A 19,278-nucleotide genomic window follows, 5' to 3' on the forward strand; every position below is an offset into this window, starting at 1 on the left:
ATAAGCAATGAAACAGAGGTTTCTTGAAGCGCAGGAGATTATTGGTGACTGGAAAGCCTATGCTGTTGACTGTGGAGTCTGTTAAACTGCCCTTCTCAAGAGCGTGTGCAGATAGATGTCTTCTCAGATTATATTAAATTATGCAGTAGAATGTGGGAATGACCAAGACAATGGTGGAATGACCTAAGGGCAAAATACCTCATGAGCATTTAAAATAACATTCGAGAGTGGTATTTGTTGATGGGGAAGTTTTCTTATGTAATGTCATGTGGCAAAGCAATAAACTATTTTGTGACATATGGGGGGCATATAAATGCCTTTTGAATTAAATGAACATTTCCTATAAAACTGTGAAAAGCCCACATGGATGTGTTCTTTGACTCTTGAAATGAACGATCATGGACAAGGAAGTGGTCAAGACGGTCCACGGTACAGCGCAGGTTGTATCCAAAAGGATCTGCTTTTGTGGTAAACTGAGGTGACAGTCTCCTCTAGAATGGCCCCCTCGGGGGTTCTTTCCGGTCCCACATGCTTTTGAGCTATGATTAAGGACTGCCTGGACAAAGCAGCTGCCACTGAGGAGGCCCCCACAGTGAGCCTTGTCTGGTTTGCAAGGCTTTTCCAGGCGGAACCCAATCATCCTCAGCCTCCCAGCGCTCCAGCCACTTTATAGGCCGCCTTGAGTTTCTCCCTCCCAAGCCTTCCTCGCTGCTGCTCTGTGAAGAGGCCTCTTGATTTATTAATCAATTAATCAGTGCACGCCGAGGAGCTGCTCAGGGTAGTTAAACAGGGAAAACAAAATGCTGGGGTCCATCACGCAGACAGATTGTGATTAGGAACGAACCTCCCACTGACCGATCTTCCTGCCCACCATGGCTGCATGGCTGCCCCGTGTTACCTTCCAGACATGCTACTCCGTCCAGATGGGCCTCGGATCTATAAAACTGACACTGCTTTTCTGAAGGGTGATATATATATATATATTTTTTTTTTTTTTTTTGCATCCTTGAAGAAAATGACTCCAAAGATGAGCCTCATTCATTCCTCACAATAACTGTTGAGCCTTGCAAACTCTGCCAGGCCCCAAACATGCTGTGGTGGGTCTGTTCATCTGTGCATGGGCAGTGCTGTGCCATCCCACTTTCCCCACAAGTGAAGAAGTCCTAGGGCTGAAAGGATAGCTCAGCAAGGGCAGGGCGCAGTGGCTGCATGACTGAGGAGAGGTTCCGTGTGCTGAGTGCCCTATCTAAGGGTACATGGGACTCCCAAGGTCATAAGGAAATATTTTCACACCCATTTGCATCACCAGGGCTGTTTCTTCATGTAATCTAGTTTTGTGGAAGTTAAAGCAAATGAATGAGAGACAGAGTCCTCACTACCCCCACTTCTCTCTCAGCTATGACCTCAGAGCATGAGATACAGGAGTAAGGGTTGGGACAGAGGCCTCACGTCATAGCCCAGGCTAGGCTGGAGTCTACAGTAATCCTCCTCAGCTCCTCTAGAGCTGCCATTTACAGGTGTGAGCCACTCCACCTGGCTGATGAGTTTTCAGTAGTAGTTTTAGGTAAAACTTGTAGGGGAAGCATCTTGGATTGGACAGGAAATGAGAAAGACAGTCCAGAAGATTGTGGGGGGGTGGTCCTCATGAGGCCAGTGACAGGTCTGAGTTTGCTGGCAGAGGTGTGCTGGCTGCTGGAGCAGGCTGGATCCTGGTTCTAGAATCTATTGGTTAGTTTTCTTTCCTGTGGTGCTGACTTAGCACACATGCTTGTGAGGCCAAAGTTTGGCAGAATAGGATCTCTGTTCCCGGTCGCAAGTGACACTTCTGTCCTTTGCCAGTTCTCTGCCACCAAGAATGAGGTACACACCCCCACCATGCTGGACTAGGGAGAGAGCAGATTGTCTGCAGTTGTTTAGTGGACATAGGAGAATCTGAAATGTTCCCCATTGACTGAGTGGAAGGAACACCACGAGACTGTGTTCTGTTTAGTATCTTTAAGGTTTTCAGCTTCTAACTCTTGCATAATGTCTGCCATCTAATGCTTTTCCTCTGGCATCTTCATGGTGATGTCAATCAAATAGTCAAATCCTTGGGTGGCAGATGTCTGAACTGGATTTACCAGCATCAATTTACAAATTGCTCTTTTTTTTCTTTCTTCCTGTTTGTGTGTTCTGTAGGACCCTGCTTTCTCTGCTGTGATTCACGACAAACTCCAGGTTCCCAATACTATCAGGAAGTCGTGGAATGACCGAGACAACCGCTGTGACATTTGTGCCACACACCTGAACCAGCTAAAGCAGGAAGCCATCCAAATGGTGCTGACCTTGGAGCAGGCAGCTGGCAGCGAGCACTATGACACCTCTCTGGGCTCACCCCCTCCGATCTCCAGCATTCCCACACTGGTGGGGTCTCGCCACATGGGTGGGCTCCAGCAGCCCAGGGAGTGGGCCTTTGTGCCTGCCCCCTATGCCACTTCTACCTACACAGGCCTTGTCAACAAACACAGTGGCAAACCCAACAGCCTTGGGGTCAGCAACGGAGCAGAAAAGAAGAGTGGCTCCCCAACCCACCAGGCCAAGGTCAGCCTACAGATGGCCACCAGTCCCAGCAATGGAAACATCCTCAACTCGGTGGCCATTCAGGCTCATCAATATCTAGACGGCACCTGGTCCCTTTCAAGAACTAATGGGGTTACCCTGTACCCATACCAGGTAAGCACCCCTAAAAGCAGGGAAGTAGAGGGTTTTCCTCCCTGGATATTGAAATGAACACATACTTCAGATCTTCCTCTAGAAGCCAGAGTCGAGGCGGAGGTAGGCTATATCTTCTTTCTCCTTCTGGAAGCTCCTAGCTCAGTGCTTCAGGCTTCCATGTAACCCTGCAGAGTTCTCACCAAGAAGCTCCAGCCAGGCCTGCTTGCTTGAAGAGACTCTCTGTCAACTACCAATCCTGCCACCTTCTTGCTTAGCTAACATATCTTCTCCCTAGGAGGTCATGTTAGTTCAGACAATGTCAAGGACTTCCTAGCCACCAGCTTTACTGTGTAGTATAGTGATTAAGAGCAAAGACCTAAAAATGTTTGAACTGGGCCGATCACCTGTCCTGTATATATACTAGCAAAATGACTTGGCACAAAGGGATTACCCTACCTCAGGATCAAATCTCTCACTTTGGAATTGATACAATAGTAGGAGGATTAAACAAAGGTATGTCTATAAGACACATAGTATATTATCTAGGATATGTGCCTGATAATAGGTGATTTACGAATTAAGACAAATAGGTAAGAACATTTTTACCCCAAGACTGCACTAGCTCTCTAAAATTAGGATTTTCAAAAAGCAATTTATGAGTTAGTCAGGGCATCACTAATAATTTAGATGGAGTTTATTGATGTTGTATTGGTTATAGATGAAGGTCTATATTGGCATCCAACTGTCACTATCTGTACCTTCTGAAAGGGCTGGGGAAGAACCTCTTGTACCTAGGAGGACCTTTACTGTTTTCTACTTTAGTTTCATCGCTAATATGTTGGAACTGGTCACAAAAGGCTTCCCACTTGGTTTTCTCCTTCCTGTGGCCCCCCTTCCCCCACCTCTTTAGGTACTGCAATGAACACATACCACCAGGTCTCAGTATTCAAAAGTAAGAGCAGGTCTCAAGTCTGAAGAAAAAAAAATAGTTCTGATCTAGACATGGTAGTGCATACCTAGATAGAAAAATCTAGAGTTTCAGACTAGCCTGGACAACAGAGACAATTCAAAGCCAACCTGAGGTACAGAGTGATGCCTTGTCTCAGAAACAGCAAAAAACCCCAAACACAAACTAAACCAACCAAGCCAAAAGATGAGAAAAATCATTAGTCCTGATTCCCCAGGGAGCTTTCTATTGGAAGAGGGTCAACATGTGTCCTCTGTCCTCTATGTCTTAACTGTCATTGACGTGGAAAGGTAGCCATAGTCATGGGTTGTTAGGAGTGTCACTGGTATATGAGATAGTCCTGAATACCTCAGGTCACTTCTCAGATGTGCTGTGTCATATGGGGTGAGAAGCCTTCCCTTATCACATGGGGACCCAGGCTTCCTTCATCAGCAGTGTCCCCATCCTTCATGGGCCTCAAGTTCCTCCACTAGATCGTCTGTAACCAGCCAAGGAATGGTGTGTGTGTGTGTGTAGGCTCCCATCGTGGGTTTGAGGCCTAGCCTGGGTATACAGTGCTTCCATTCATACTCTGCTGTCAAGAATCCAATGCTCTAGCCTCACTTCCCTGCAGGAGAAACTGGGAAAACCAACCTGCCTGTGTGCCCAGAAGAAAAACAAACCAATTGAGGTTACACAGAGCCGTTTTGTGACCTGAGACCAAAATATGGGGACACATAAAATGAACTCAGTGTGTCTGATCAAATGTGAATACCTTATAGTTCCCCCAAAGAATTTTATTTAATCGTGCAGTGGGCCTAGAGGAGATGGTTAGATCTTGTTATGGTAAGGAATATGATGCTCAGAGAAAGCGAGTGACCTATGACTACACAGCCAGAGACAGACCAACACTAGCTTTCTCCTCTCCTCCTATCCAACCCATTTCCCAAGTGTGTTGCTTCCAGTTTCCCTAGTTTGGCCCTGTGTGATTCTGTCAGCAATTTTCCCATACATGGCTTCCTTTGAGACCCAGAACAGCAAGGAAAACAACCGTTATTTTGACCTTCAGGGCTGAGCATCCATTTGACTTTTAGATGAAGTTTGTGTGGTTAATCTACATATACCACATTATATCACATAACTATATATTTATATACTGTATAAATAAGGAAAAGAATCAGTAAGGAAACCTTTAAGGAGACTTTGTAGCCTAGTCTTGAAAGTCACTTCATAGGGCTGTGTTTTAGCTTTCTTTTTTCTCTTTCTTTCTTTCTTTCTTTCTTTCTTTCTTTCTTTCTTTCTTTCTTTCTTTCTTTCTTTCTTTCTCTCTCTCTCTCTCTCTCTCTCTCTCTTTCTTTCTTTCTTTCTTTCTTTCTTTCTTTCCTTTCTTCCTTTCTTCCTTTCTTCCTTTCCTTTCTTCCTTCCTTCCTTCCTTTCTTCCTTTCTTCCTTCTTTCTTCCTTTTTCTTCCTTTCTTTCTTTCTTTCTTTCTTTCTTTCTTTCTTTCTTTCTTTCTTTCTTTCTTTTCTTTCTTTCTTTCTTTCTTTCTTTCTTTTTCTTTCTTTCTTTCCTTTTGGTTTTTAAATTTCTGGTTATTCATATCTTGCCTGTATTTATGTATGTGAGTGTGTGCTTGGTGCCCACAGAACCCAGAAAAGGATGTCAGATCTCCTAGAACTAGAGTTACAGACTGTGGTAAGCTAAAATGGGAATGGTGGGAATCAAACCTGGGTCCTCTATCTGAGCAACAGGTGCTCTTAACCACTGAGCCATCTTCCCAGCATCTGTGGTAGTGTCCCATCGTTATAACAGATATAAAGAACGATGCACTGAGAGAAGAGAAATGCTATTGTGCTTACTGTTTTGAGATGTCGGTCTGTGATCAGCTGGCCTCTGTACTAATTGCATTCCTTGTCACTCTGACTGAATAACTGACAAACAACTTAAGGGAGGAAGTTTTATCTTAGCTCACAGTTGAAAATGATACAGGCTGTTATGGCGGGGAAAGCATGAAGATGAAGCACTCTGTGGTAGCATGCGGCTGGGATGGCTTCCCTCCTTGCATCTTGACAGAACAGGGGCAAAGATAGAAAGTCTGGTGCCAATCTGGTTTTCTCTTTTACATAACCACATTCAAGGTTGGACTTGGCTCCTCAGTTAATCTTTCCTGAAAGTCAGCCCACAGAGATGCCCAGAGGTGTATTTCTCCTGAGTTTCTAAACCTCACAGGTGTGGTGAGACAAACTATGTATTACCTAATTGCTAAAAGAGGATCCCAAAGCCTGCTCAGAGCATGCTCCCAATGACAGAAAGACCTTGCATTAGGCCCTACTTCTTAAAGATTCTACCATCTTCCAGTGGTGCCATTCTAAGACCAAGCCTTATTCATATAGGCCCCAGGGGAACAATCAATTCCCAAACTAGAGCTGTCAGGAACAGAACATGCCTTCTTTCAAAGTTATAAGAAGTAAAGCATACTTGTTTTAAAATAAAATGGAGACTGTGTGGAAAAAAAATTAGATGTGATTTCTGAAAGCCCATATCACATAGAAATGCATTATCTAGTCATTCACAATTTGTAAACTTGTGAAGAGACCCAGTGTTTTGGCTTCTGCTTCATCGCCTGGTGTATTTTCCCATGGTGTTACTTATTTTTCTGAAATGCAGTCTTTGGGTAGCTCACTGGAAGACTGTTGGTTTAGTACTTGCAAGGCCCTCCTTCTCAAATCTAGCACCAGTATGATGTCTAACGTTACCACACTATTCTATATTGAGGAGCATTTACTCTACGAAGGTATTCTAATAGATCTAACAAGCATCACTATTAGAGTCTATGTTTTGTGAGTATAAATTGCATGGTCAGGAAACAGCCTTCCTCCCGTGGGGGAGGTGTTTTTACCATGTCTCTGATAGTGCTAGCTGTTACACAGGCAAGTCCTATCTTACCTTCCACACTGGAAGCCATGAGAGCCATATAGACTCAACTGCTGTACCATTACTGATGTCACAAGGACAATGGGTTAGGACCACAGCTGTAATAGAAAATAGCCAGGGATGGAGATGGGTGAGAGGGACAATCTACAAGATGCCTAAAAGGAAGTGTGGCTGTTATGGGTGTATTCCTTTTGTAATATGTTCACAATAATTCTCACTTTCTTCTGCCCCATCTCAGATGAAAGAGAATTGCCTGCACAAGAACCAGTATTATTTTTTTAAAGCCCTTTGTCATAGAGTAGGCACCGTGCTATTTGTTGGGTGGGGCTGCCTCCTTAGGCTAAAAACCCGTGTTCCTGTCCTGTGGTCTTCACAGTGAGGGAGAAGCCAGGCAAGTTACACATGATGAGGTTGGCAGTTAAGTGCACAAGTGGAGTGGTGCTTGTCCACTCTGAGACTTTGGAGGAACCGGAATCCAGCTCTTGTTGCAGCTCAAAATCAGATTCAAAGATGACAGGGACAAATTCCCGTCTTGAAATTGTCCGGGATACATTTTATTGGCAATGTCAGAACTGACTGACTCATGTGCCACCCCACCCCCACCCCCCACCAAGTAATGATTAAAGGGACCGGAGGAAATCTCTCTGGGATAAAGAGATTTGGGGTCTGGCTATGAATCAGTATCCCACGTGTTGTGACTATATCGCCCTGATGCCCTGAGGCGTGGGCTCTGGGTCTGGCAGACTGAGTGTCTCCTGTTGTGAACATCTCCCTGCAGTAAATATTCTGTAGTCCTTGGTCTAGCCAGCTCGTCAGAGATGGTTGACTGCTCTGGAAGCCAGCTGCAGTTCCCCTACTCACCCGCACTCCCACTTCCCTCTGTGGAGCAGATTTCCTCTGGCCCAGAGCCAGAGTGTTCCTTGAGCAGGGAAGCAGCTCGAGTTTAATGAGTGTTGAGGGTACGGTTCCACTCCCGGGAACCTGAGCCGGTGGAGATGTTATATAAAGAAGGGGAGGCTGTCCTTCTGAACCTCAGATGCAGTAAGGGTGATGAAGAAGAGACCAGGCTTCCAACAGGGAGCCTATATCCTTTGGGAAGTGCCTGCCTCACAAGAGGAAAGAAAAAAAAAAGAATAATTTAGGAGGCAGTGAGAAATGATAAATCGCAAAGGCAACTTCTTGTGAAATATCTTTGAGAATTCGTTTCGGAGGAGACCATGAGGTGAGCCGTTTCACAGCCAGACTTTCTTCTATTGACGTCCTGACCTGACACTCTGTGTAAGGTAAATATGCACAAATCAGAACGTGCCTGTTGACTGTCCTTTGGCCATGTGAGTTTTGACACTAAAGGGATACAAGGATATCAGCCCTCCTGCTCATCTATAGATTAATTATCTCCTTCTGAATGGCAGCTGCTTTGGCCTGATTCACTCTCACAATGGTAAATGGCCGCAGGAAAACTGGTACTCTCAGGTGGCCAGCATTAGGAATCCATTTTTGGCTCCTGCACCAAAGGAGTGAGGGTCTGATGGAGACTCCTCCTTGGCATCACAAACTATGACGTCACAAAGGCCACCGTTCCTAGATGAATGAAAGGCAGTTTTTTTTATTTATCTTTATAGATGTCCCCTCCCCATAAACTCTGAACACAGGAAAAAGAATGTGTCAGTGTATTTGGCCACTTATAGTACATTTCTCAAGGATGTGAAATCTAGGCTGAAAGTCAAAAGGAATTGTCACATCTTATGAATGGTGGATAGGGTCTTGGTCAGCAAGGAGTTCCCAGACTGTATCAGGAGGCTTAAACAATGCTTTAAATCTGGTCATGAAGGACCCTGAGAGATGTTCATGTTCGGGTCAGTCTATGGTTGTGGAACCCTGATTAGGATTTTTGTAGGCTCCATGAAGGATCTTAAGGTTGTCTGGGATTATCTGAGTGGACTCGAAGGAATCACACATGTCCTGGTAAGAGTGAGGCAAGAGGATCAGAACCAGAGAGGAAGAGCTGGGAAGATGCCATGCTCCTAGCCTTGGCCTGAAGAAGGGGCCACAGGGCAAGGAGGACAGGCATCTGTAGAAGCTGGACGGTGAGGAGGCAGGTTTTCTCTCAGAGCCTCCAAAGGAACCAGTTCTTCAGGTTGCCTCAGACTTCTCCAGACCATTAAGATAATAGATCAGTGCCGGTTTGTTCCAGCGGCCTTAAGGAAGCATTTGGTAACTGACAACCTGATAAGGGCAAGTGAGAGGAGGTTTGCATACGTGAGAGATGATGAAGCATATGGGCTTTCCATCCCACACCAGCCACTACCTCACCCCCTGGGTCAGCGGCGCACCAGCAAGTGGGCTCATTTCATTTGGCTGCCTCCACAGAATGAGAGGCGGCTCATGCTGCCCCATTGCTTTCCAGTTGTCTCAAATTCCCCTATTGTTACAGAGTCCTAGTAACAGGCGAGCCACAGTCGCTCTCCACTGGCATCCAGAGATGACCATTGTGTAAGTCTCTCAGAGTGTTGAAACTGCAGAAGCCATTCCGAGCTAGGGGTGGAGAGCCTTAGCTGCCACACAGGGGTGGATGTTTCTCTTTTCTATCAGGCCTTTGGAACCAAAAGAACAGGGTCTCATAGGACTGCTTCAGAAAGGAATTCTCATCTTTTCTGGTATCTTGAGGATTAAATGTATTTGAAAGACCTTTGGGAATTGTAGACCCAAACATAAGTATTGGCTCACATCAGTTTTTATTAGTAAGTTGAAGGACAGGCCCTGGAGATCTAAAACAGAGAAATGGACTGTTTGCTTCTTTCAAAGTGGAGTTTTCAACTTCTGGCTACACACTAGAATTCCCTGGGAGGGGTTAAAAGAAATTCTCAACGTCTAGGTCACACCCTGGTCCAACAAAATGAGAATGTCTAAGGATGAGACCCAGGCCCTGCTTTGAATTGTTGAGGTCTAGCCTCAAGGAATAATTCATCTGTCACTGGCCTCATAACTTCCTGATGGCACCAGTGAATTCCTGTAGGAAAGTAGCACACTGTGACAACATGCCTGAGGCAATCGCCTTAGAGAAGGAGAAAGGGGGTAGGGGATTTCTCACAGTACAACCATGAGGGCATGGGGTCTCTCCAGAATGCATGCACTTTAGCTGTGCAGTGCTTGCCTATAATCTTGCTGCAGTGAGATGGGAGCTAGAGACAGGCGATCCCTGGAAGTGTTCAGGGCAGCCAGCCTGGTGCATAGAGGGGTACACAAGAGACCCTGTCTCAAATAAGATGGGAAATGGGGTATGACACCCAGGTTGTCCTCTGACTTCCACATGTATGGTATGACATGCACATGTCTGTACTCAGATGTACATTTGTACACAGGTACACACACATGTACCACATGTGGAGTGAGGGGGGGGGAGAGAGAGACACAGAGAGAGAGAGAGAGAGAGAGAGAGACAGAGACAGAGAGAGAGAGAGACAGAGAGAGAGAGACAGAGAGAGAGAGAGAGAGAGACAGAGACAGAGAGAGAGAGAGAGAGAGAGAGAGAGAGACAGAGACAGAGACAGAGACAGAGAGGAGACAGAGAGAGAAGAGGGAGAGAGGAGGGAGAGGGATTTTTAATGGAGAAAGTTTTATTTTGGCTTATGACTTCAGAGTCTTCGGCCCCTGGTTGCTCAAACTTTTGTGGTGTAGCAAACTGCTTTCATGGTGGCAAGGGAGCAAAGAACAGAAGAGGAAGATGAGGAGGTCCCAAGGTCAATCATGTGCCATGACCACAGTGACTTCACTTCTCTCAGGGCTCCACCTCTTAAAGGCTCTGCCACAAATGACTTTGGGGGAAAGGCAGTGTATTAACTTCTTAGGGTTGTCATAACGAATAATCATCAACTAGGCTGTTTGGAATGCACAATGTCTATCTCTCTGTTCTGGGAACTTTGAGCCTGAGGCTACAGGGGAGCAGAAAGCTTTCCTTACCTCTTCTAGACCCCGTTGCTTCTGGGCCTGTGCTATAGCACCCCATCTCTGCCTGATTCCACACAGTTTGTCCCACCTTCTCTCTGTTGTAGGGAAAGACACAGATCACTGGATTCGGAGCCTTCCTCAATCTAGCATGGTCTCTTCTCAACCTTAACTGACCATATCTGCAAAGACTCTATTTCTAAATAAGGACATATTCTGGAGTGTCACATGGACACAAATTTGGGGCAAATTGTACGTGATGATTGACAGAGAGGTAGACAAATGAAAAAGGAAACTGGGGTGAGGAAGTGAAGTAGCCAAGGGCTCTTTCTCAGCCAGGTACAGCCAGCTGGGTTCCCACTCAGTGGGTAGTAGAGAAACAAAGGGAGCAAACATTAAAAAAAGACAAAGCCAGGAGAGGCAGGGAGGTGACTTAGCCACACCCCCTTAGGAGCCCAGAGGACTCCAGAGCGGACAAATGCAAAGCAGGCAGCCACTGGGGGAAGGGTCAGCAGGAACACACTGACCCTCCCTGTCTGGTGCAAACCCCTTCCACTCATTTGTACTCACATAGAATTTTACAGCCCACCCTGGGGAGATGAGCTAGCTAGTGGGTCTAAGCTGACAATCATGGAAGGGGCCCTGCTCTATCTCCACTGTCCCGGCAGACGCTTTGAGTTAACTTGGTTAGAACAACTTGTAGGGTTTTGTTTTTGTTTTTGTTTTTTTTTATTCTTCTTCTTTAAAAATATTCCTAGATTCTAGAAAGAGACTGGAGGAAATAATAAGGAAGGTGCCTTGTTTGCCTCAGCACCAAATGTGAGTGGGTGGGATGGGGTGGGCCAGTGGACAGAGGGTGTTTTGGCTTGTCTGCCCTGATCTTGGCTAAGCTAAGCTGGGTGCCAACAAAACTGAGCATTGCCACACCGTGGGACTGTAGTTAGAGTGGAGACTGTGGATAAGCACACAGACTCTGTATCCTTCCTCTTTCAGCCATCTTCTCCAGGATGTCTTTAGTGACAGAGCTTTCCCTTCTTTATAGAGTCAAGGTGTTTGTTGTCCACAGTGGGCTGGCTAAGTGAGAATAGCACAGCTGTGGTTTCTTTGAAGGTCTCCAAGGGGGCTAGGCATCACAGATCTTCTCCAAGTGTGAAGGATGAAAGGCTGGGGTCATGCTAGACTTACCTCTCCCACACAGAACCATCCTCCCTACCCCGTGGCCCCAGCCTGCTATGGAGTCTCCATGGAGCCTTCTCACTGTGGAGAGTTTGCACTTTCTCCTGGGTAAAGTCGCAGTCGTGGGGATGATGTGAGATGAGGTCCCTTGATGTGGCTCTGGGTGTAGCACCCAGTAGTGTCCATGACACTTATTGAAGCTGGAAAGCCACCTTCCTTCAGGCAGCGTCACATGCTGAGCTGAATAGACCCAGGGTGGCCCTTTCAGTAAAGAACTCACAGTAGCTGAAGAAACAGTACCCAAACCATCAAGTCGGTATGGAAGCCATAGCCCTCTGCAAAGAAACTAGCTTACCAAAGAGCACATCACATCTCAAATGAGAATCTCATATTTTAAGTAGAAATGTTCTTCTTCTGCCATTGTTGGGCAAATTGATAAAATACTGACTGGAAGACTCCTTGGCCGACATTCTCTCATATTTGGAGGTTTTTTTAAGGAGGAGGGGAAACATATATCATAAACTCCATGGGGTCATAGAGGAAGCAGATTTAAAATGATCCAAAAGAGTAAATGCCCTATTATTTTGGGGCCAATGTTGAAAGAGCCAGGCTTCAGATATGGTTTATGAATCTCATATTAAAATGCACTTAGAGATAGATAGAGTGTTTGAGCCCATCCTTCCTGGTTTCCTAATTAGTCACTGATTTTAATATCTTTGCTTTCTCACTCACTTACAATTTAATAAAATATAAATTTTCTTCTTAACAGAACTCATAATGTAGAGTTTTCAATAAACTGGAGAACTTACAGTTTCCTTCCCAGCGAACTCACCCTGGACATCCAGCTAATTAATATCCAATCGAGATGCTTCTGTGCTAACAGTCTTTAGCGTGACAAATTAGCCTGGTTCTGTCTTAGAAAGATATTTGTGAGGATTACTAATGAGTGTATTTCATATGCCTAAGCTCCTCCCGGGGAGTAATTTGGGTGTTCAGGAAGTGTATTAGACACCATTTTGGGGATTGTGGAGACTATTTAGTGTCTTAACTATTGCACCCATGGCCTCAGAGAGTTGGCCCAACCTGTACGTAGCTCAGGTTGAGTGCCTGGGAATAGTGGAGACACTGGGGGAGGAGCAGGGAAACCTTATGAACAACAGCCATGTCTGCACTGATGGCTGTGACCAGAACTTGTCTAGTGGCAGGACCAATCTAAGACAACCTGGTAGCTTCCAGCATCATGGCAGGGCTGGCTCCTACTGTGGATGCTGCAGAGAAGAATAGGATGGAAGGGAGGAACAGGCCCATCAGCTTGTTCATACACTATTGGTTACAGCAAATCACAGGAACCAGGCATGCCCTCGTGAGTTATAGGTAACATGACCTAGACTCAGATGTGTTAACTGACCTGCCCAAGGTCACCTTGCTCGAGCTCAGACATGGTAGAGATGGACAGATGCAGGTCTCCTATAATCTTGTTTGCGTTTCTACCACTTTTATGAAAGAAGGAGGCCACTTCTGTAAGTTGACCACAAAGGTGACCCAAGCCACCCCAAGCACACACTATTGTAGGATTTCTTTGGGATGCTTCTCTATGCAACTAGAAGGTTTTACTTGTGTTGCTCTGCACAAAAGTACGGACATAAATGTTTCATGTTGACGTTCCTCATTGCAAGGTGGAGAGGCTGGTGGGGCTGAAGGGTGAGGCAGACCTGGGCCCAAAAAATTCAGAGAGGCCTCGTAAGCAATGCTGCCATCTAGTGAGGCGAACATTAGCTTACCTAAGAGGTGGACTTAGTAGAATTGGATGAAAATGTGTTAATTTCCCAAGGAGAGTGTGGGGAAACAAACCTCTTTGATCATCAATTGGGAGACCAGGGTTTGACAGGGTGGCATATGTTCAAATGGACTTTTCCAACAGAAGTCTTTTGGGGAAAGACTTTGTTGTTGCAGTCTTCTGGGGGAGACAGATCTGCTTAACACAGTATGCTGGCTTGCTTATCTATGAGCTGAGCAATATTTGCTATGCGCGGGGGGAATGATATACTCTGGACTCCCCAAACCTTTTCCAGCAAATATTTAACTGAGACCCTGTCTAGAAATAGGAAGGGGAGTGGAGAGGATGCTGGTACTGTAGGCTCATGTCAGAGGGACCCTGCCTTCAAACTCCATCACCACACGTTGGAGTGGGTGGTGAGGGAGGAGAGGGAGAGGAAGACACATTTCTATATTATTTCATAATGATGTAAGTTTCATGTTAGGAATCAGCTTGATCCAGAGTCTCTGGTTTCATTTGGCTGAAAGCATTGGGAAGCTTCGTGCAGAATCATTCCTATTTAGCTGCCTAGCCCTTGGCCTTGGTTTTCCTCTCATTTCTGGCTTTGTCTTGAAGCATGCAACCATCATAGCTGTAAGAGCTACGGGTCTAGGATTCCCTTCCCTCACCACTCTGAAAGTAAGTCAATGATATGTAAAATAGCTCTCTATGAAAATCAGTTAATTTTCTTATTTATTAGGAACTTATATGAAAGATTTGCCCCCCCCCCAAAAAAAAAAAAGGAAGCCAAGCAGTCTCCTTACTCAAATACTTCTAATCCTTTTGCTTCTACAAAGCAGCTGTAAAGTAAATGGGAAACAAGCCAGCATAGCATTGAGGGATAACTGGTATAGAGTCAATAAATATTTCCCAAGGAATGTAAGTTTCTAGTATAATCCCCTTGTAAACATTATAGACAGATTGTGCTTGACCCCAAGACCAGGAAGAAAATCTGGAGCAAGGGTTCAAGGAGACAGAGATAAGAGCAGATCTGTAAACATGGGCTGTCATCATGAGAATGGAGTGTTGGGAACTGGAAAAGATGCAGAGAAGAAGCTGGAACACATAAAAGTAGCAAACCATCGACTTTCCCTTTAGTACTACATGTAAGGCTCCTGGTAGCTAAGTGATGTGAAGTGGCAGGCAGGTAGCTATGACTCGGTGGGTTCAGGGGAGCATGCCACTTGAGCAGACACTGAGAGGGAAGAACCAATTGTGGATTTAGGAGGGCAATAGTCACAGAGGCTTATGGGTATTGCAGATGTTTAAGAAGAAGTCAGAGACCTTGAGGATTGATCATGGGAGGGACAAGGAGGAGAGAGATGAGAACAAGGCCCCAGGCCCATTTCTGCTGGGTGTTGAAAAGACTCTGAGCCATTCACAACTTTAGGGAGAACAGGAGGCCCAGACCAGTGGACATAGGCAAGAGCTCATGTTTAGACATGTGAGCTCTTGTTTATTCTGGGACCCTTGGTCTGGAGACAGATATGCCTGAGGGTCTAGTTAGGGATGAGGATTCCTTGTGGGTTGAGGAAGGACACAGGGGAGCCTAGGCATGCAAGAGAAAGTTGTAAAGATGGTTCTGGAATTCAGGTATCCCTAGGTGGGTAAGAAAGGTCACAGAGAACTCTGGAAAGCATGTCTTCTAGATCTGATTGTTATCTGCACTGTATGGTCAGTCACCTCACACCAGTACCCACCTCTAAGAAGTAGTGTCTGTATTCTCTGACCACACCATATAGGCTTGCACATCCATCCATCCATTCAGCCAGCATTCATTGGGTCAGTTATAGTAGGAACACAAAGTGTTGTCTTCAGACAGTGGGGGTAGGCGAACACTGCTTCAAGTGGGTCTTAGTGTGGGAAATCAGTGCTGGAAAAGGGAAGTTCTGAGTTTCGTGTGTGTGTGTGTGTGTGTGTGTGTTCGTGTTCATACCAGTGTCCTTTCAGGAATGGCGGAGTTATTTCTTGCTCCTAGTGGTAGGCATAACCTAGACTCTGCCTGACTGCAGCTTGTGGGACCAGGCATCAGGAATCCCTGCTGCCCAGCTCAGTTGCTCCTGTGGAGAACTCTGACCCCTGATGGGATGGTTTATGCTGGCCTCCCCCTACCTCCACCCCACACTTGCTGTGTCATCAGTAAACACAACAAAGGTCATAATGTCCTACTGACCTGGCTCCAGGATCTCCCTGCATTGTCTTCCTGGAAATGAGCTCCTTCTTAAAGCTTATCTATTGATAAGCTAGGCAGTGAACAACTGGGGCAGCTAACTGTGGTAAGCTCGCTCGTTACTTACTTTGTCAGTCTCTGATGTTGGGAGAAGAAAAATGGGTCTTTCTGATGCTCAAATTCCTTTAGTGTTTCAGTCCTACAAAATACCAGGTGTTGGCATCTGGGAGACACAAAGATGAGTCAGCCTGAGACCCTGTCTTCAGGAGTCTTGGCTCACGAGGCTGGCTCTCTGGTGTGGGGCCAGTGTCAATGGACGAGCATAGTTACGATGTCATAGAGCCCGGCGTGAATTCCACTGAACAATCTGGAAAATGGGCTTTAGTACTGGTTATCTACCTGCTATGTTTTAGGTGACTTTGTGGATACAAGAAGTAATCCTGAAAGAAATCATCACTGTAGTATTGAGACTACAGTCTCCAGTCAAGGCGCTAGTCCACCTTTAAAGCTGTGTTCTGCCTTCCTTATCTGTGTGCAATTGGATGACTGGGGATTTGGCAGGAGAGGCAAGCATCCAGGGGAAGGTTTACACCTCCTCTCTTGCCCCTCCCCCATCTCTGACAGTTTACACTGAGCATGCCCAGAGTGCTGGCTTACCCACCAACTCCTAATATGATTTCAGTTTGGAGGGCTATGTGCCCTTCCCCCAACCTTGAGCGGGCTAGCCCACCTCGGGTGGAGTCTTCCAACCTAGGTGAAGTCTATTATCCTGCCACATCTTCAGCTTCCTGCAAGAAGCCACCACCTGCTGAACAGCTGAGCTTGTTTTCCTGACAAGATCCTGACAAAGCGATGAGATCCTGGCAAAGAGGGGAATGGGTCCCCCCCTTTATAGTCAGACCTTAGAATTAAAACATTGAGCCTTGATCAGAGAACTTTGTCTTGGCTCATTATTTCTCTCGCCATCCTTCCCACCCCCAGCTTTCCTTTCAGGAACCCAGTAACCTGTGGCCGCTGGTGGCTACAGGTGGCACCTAATGTGGGGTCTGAATACAGAAAGACCAACTGTGGGACACTGTTGGTGGAGATCCACAGAAAACGGATGGTATCCTGAACGGTGGTAAGCAACACACAGCATTAGTGTTAGTGCTATAACTTTCATCTTTTGAAGGCTGTTAATTGCAAGAGTGCAAAAAGGATACAGGATAGACTGAGTCAGCATCGACACAATGCTGATATCAGCTAGGGGTTAACACTGGAAAATGGGACTGGAAAATTCTAAACAGGCATTTGCCTACAGTCAAGGACTATATAAGGCAAGAGGAGTAGGGCTTAAAATAAAATAAAATAAAATAAAAAAATAAAAAGAGTAAAAGACAAACAACAACAACAAACAAAAAAGGGGGAGATACTAGATATACAAATGACATGAGAGGGAGAGAGATCAAGAGAGAAGGAAAATGGATTTCAGAGCTCTCCCAGGGAGAGAAGAAAATCAGATGTCGTCTCTGGCCCCTACAGGAGACATCCTTAGTTCTGGTTACATCAAGTTCCCTTCCCTCTCTGTATTGTCTGTGTTTGGTGCACCAATCTGTCCATGTGTCAATTTGTGTCTGTTTTTGTTTCGTTGTATGCATGACTGTTGTTCTATGTTTCATGTTGAAAAGAAAGAATAGTTAAAACTTTATCTGCTGGCTATCCATCTCTTGATTCAGTCTCAGTTTGCACGGCAGAGGCTGATTTAAGTTGTCCTGCACCCTTAGCCAGGAGTCAAGCACAGCAGGCGAGGCCCTGCTGAAAAGCTGCTTTTAAAAGGGATCAGCAGCTCCTATGTTCTAAGGCAAATAAGCTGATAGCTGTTTTTTTTTTCCTAAAAAAATCTCTGCAATTGTGATTATTGGGTTCAGCAAATGACAAAGGGATTTTTCTCTTAAAATTATAGCTAGAAAAAGTAAAAATTCTTTGATTGGTCTAAATTCATAAGATTCGTGCAGCTGCTTCATTTGGTTTCTGACTGGTCTTAAAGGTATAAATATGCTCTGCATGTCTTGTCATAGAGTATTGGCTTATAGTTATTGGGTATGATCAAAAATGTGTAACATTGTTAACAAGAAAGTTAGCTTAAAACTGGTAACTCAGGGTTGGAGTCATTTTAAACAACACATGGCATGAACCAACCCAGGAAACCAGGCCTCTAAATCTACTTCTAAATTGGGATAATATTTTATGTAATTCTTATTCTAAAAACTAAATTATAAGGGATAAGATTTAAAACAATGCCTCTTTAATGAAGCATTAAAAGTTGCACTGTCGTGCATTCATATATAAGAATTGGCAGACAAACTTTGTAACGTGAAAGTGATGTTTTTGATATTGATTTTAAAGAGAATAGATTGTTTAAAATTGGGTTTTGTTTTCCGAAATTTATGGTTATGCTCTAATATTGCCAAAGAAACTTAAAAATTATGGTTAAATTGCCAGTGTTCCATTGGGTGCAGTTTGCATTTAAAAATATGTTTCTATTGGTGTTTAAAATTAAAATCATACATGTACATAATTTAAAGTGACATCACTTGAGGAACCTTGAGGTGCAAGATGCTCTCCCCATTGTGAGTACAGTGAGCATCTCCTGCTTTCTCATGATTTCTTAAATATTTATCTCGTCAGCATCATGCTTTTCTGCTGACTCTTCTTGACTTGCTTAGATGTCGATTTCTTAAGACTTTGTCACTAGGTTTATGATGTCAAAGTTGTTGCCATGGACTTGGGGGTGTGCTTGCCTAGCATATACAAGGCCTCAAGTTACAGCCCCAGTAACACAAAAAATAAACAACAGTGACAACAAAACCCAACAGAGCCCCTCTGTTTTCCCAGGGAACTTAGGCACTGCCCTTTTTGCTGTGTTGACATTTGTTCTGATGCTGCAGAGGAAACAGAGGGTAAACCTCCTAGCTTTATTTATTTATTTATTTTTTAGAGCATGAATCAAAGCAGTAATTATACCAGTCAGGATATTATTTCTCTCTCTCTCTCTCTCTCTCTCTGTGTGTGTGTGTGTGTGTGTATGTATGTATGTGTGTCTGTGTGTTAGTGATCCCACATGCAGGCATGCATACACATGACCCATGATCTATCTGCATGTGGAGGTCAGAGGTCAAGTTTCAGAAATGAGTCTTCTCATTCCTTTCTTTTGATCCTGAGGATTTAACTGATGTCTTCAAGCTTTGCTTTAAGTGCCTTTGTCCACTGAGCCTTCTCACTAGCCCTAGGATTATCTTTTGAAAGCATAATTCCACTGAATAATGTCCTCAATGAAAGAATTAAGAGCATTAATTTGTCCAATCTAGAAAGACCCATTGACTTGCAGTATCCAGGCGGCATAGGACGATTGTCTAAAGGGAATGCATACCTACTTGCCATCTTTGCTAGATTATCTTCATTTTTTCCTAGAATAAATTTTTGCCTGCAAGAATGCCAGATAGGCCGGGTGTGGTGGCACATGCCTTTAATCCCAGCACTCTGGAGGCAGAGGCAGGCAGATTTCTGACTTTGCGGCCAGCCTGGTCTACAAAGTGAGTTCCAGAACAGCCAGGGCTAT

General features: G+C 44.9%; 1 protein-coding gene across 3 annotated transcripts in view; it reads left to right on the forward strand.

Moving 5' to 3' along the window:
• Kif26b (kinesin family member 26B) overlaps window positions 1-19,278 on the forward strand; it is a 403,420-nt gene that overhangs the window by 145,186 nt on the left and 238,956 nt on the right. Inside the window, exon 3 of one of the 3 annotated variants that reach the window (XM_021161225.3) lies at window positions 2,179-2,712. In XM_021161225.3, the coding sequence (XP_021016884.1) occupies window positions 2,179-2,712 (534 nt within the window). Of the gene's footprint in view, window positions 1-2,178; window positions 2,713-7,634; window positions 7,857-19,278 lie in introns of those variants that run through there. The other 2 variants (XM_029479381.2, XM_029479378.2) reach the window with 2 other exon arrangements.

Source organism: Mus caroli, unplaced genomic scaffold (genome assembly GCF_978045245.1).
Source record: "Mus caroli unplaced genomic scaffold, Mus_caroli_1 scaffold_1, whole genome shotgun sequence".
Lineage (NCBI taxonomy): Eukaryota > Metazoa > Chordata > Mammalia > Rodentia > Muridae > Mus > Mus caroli.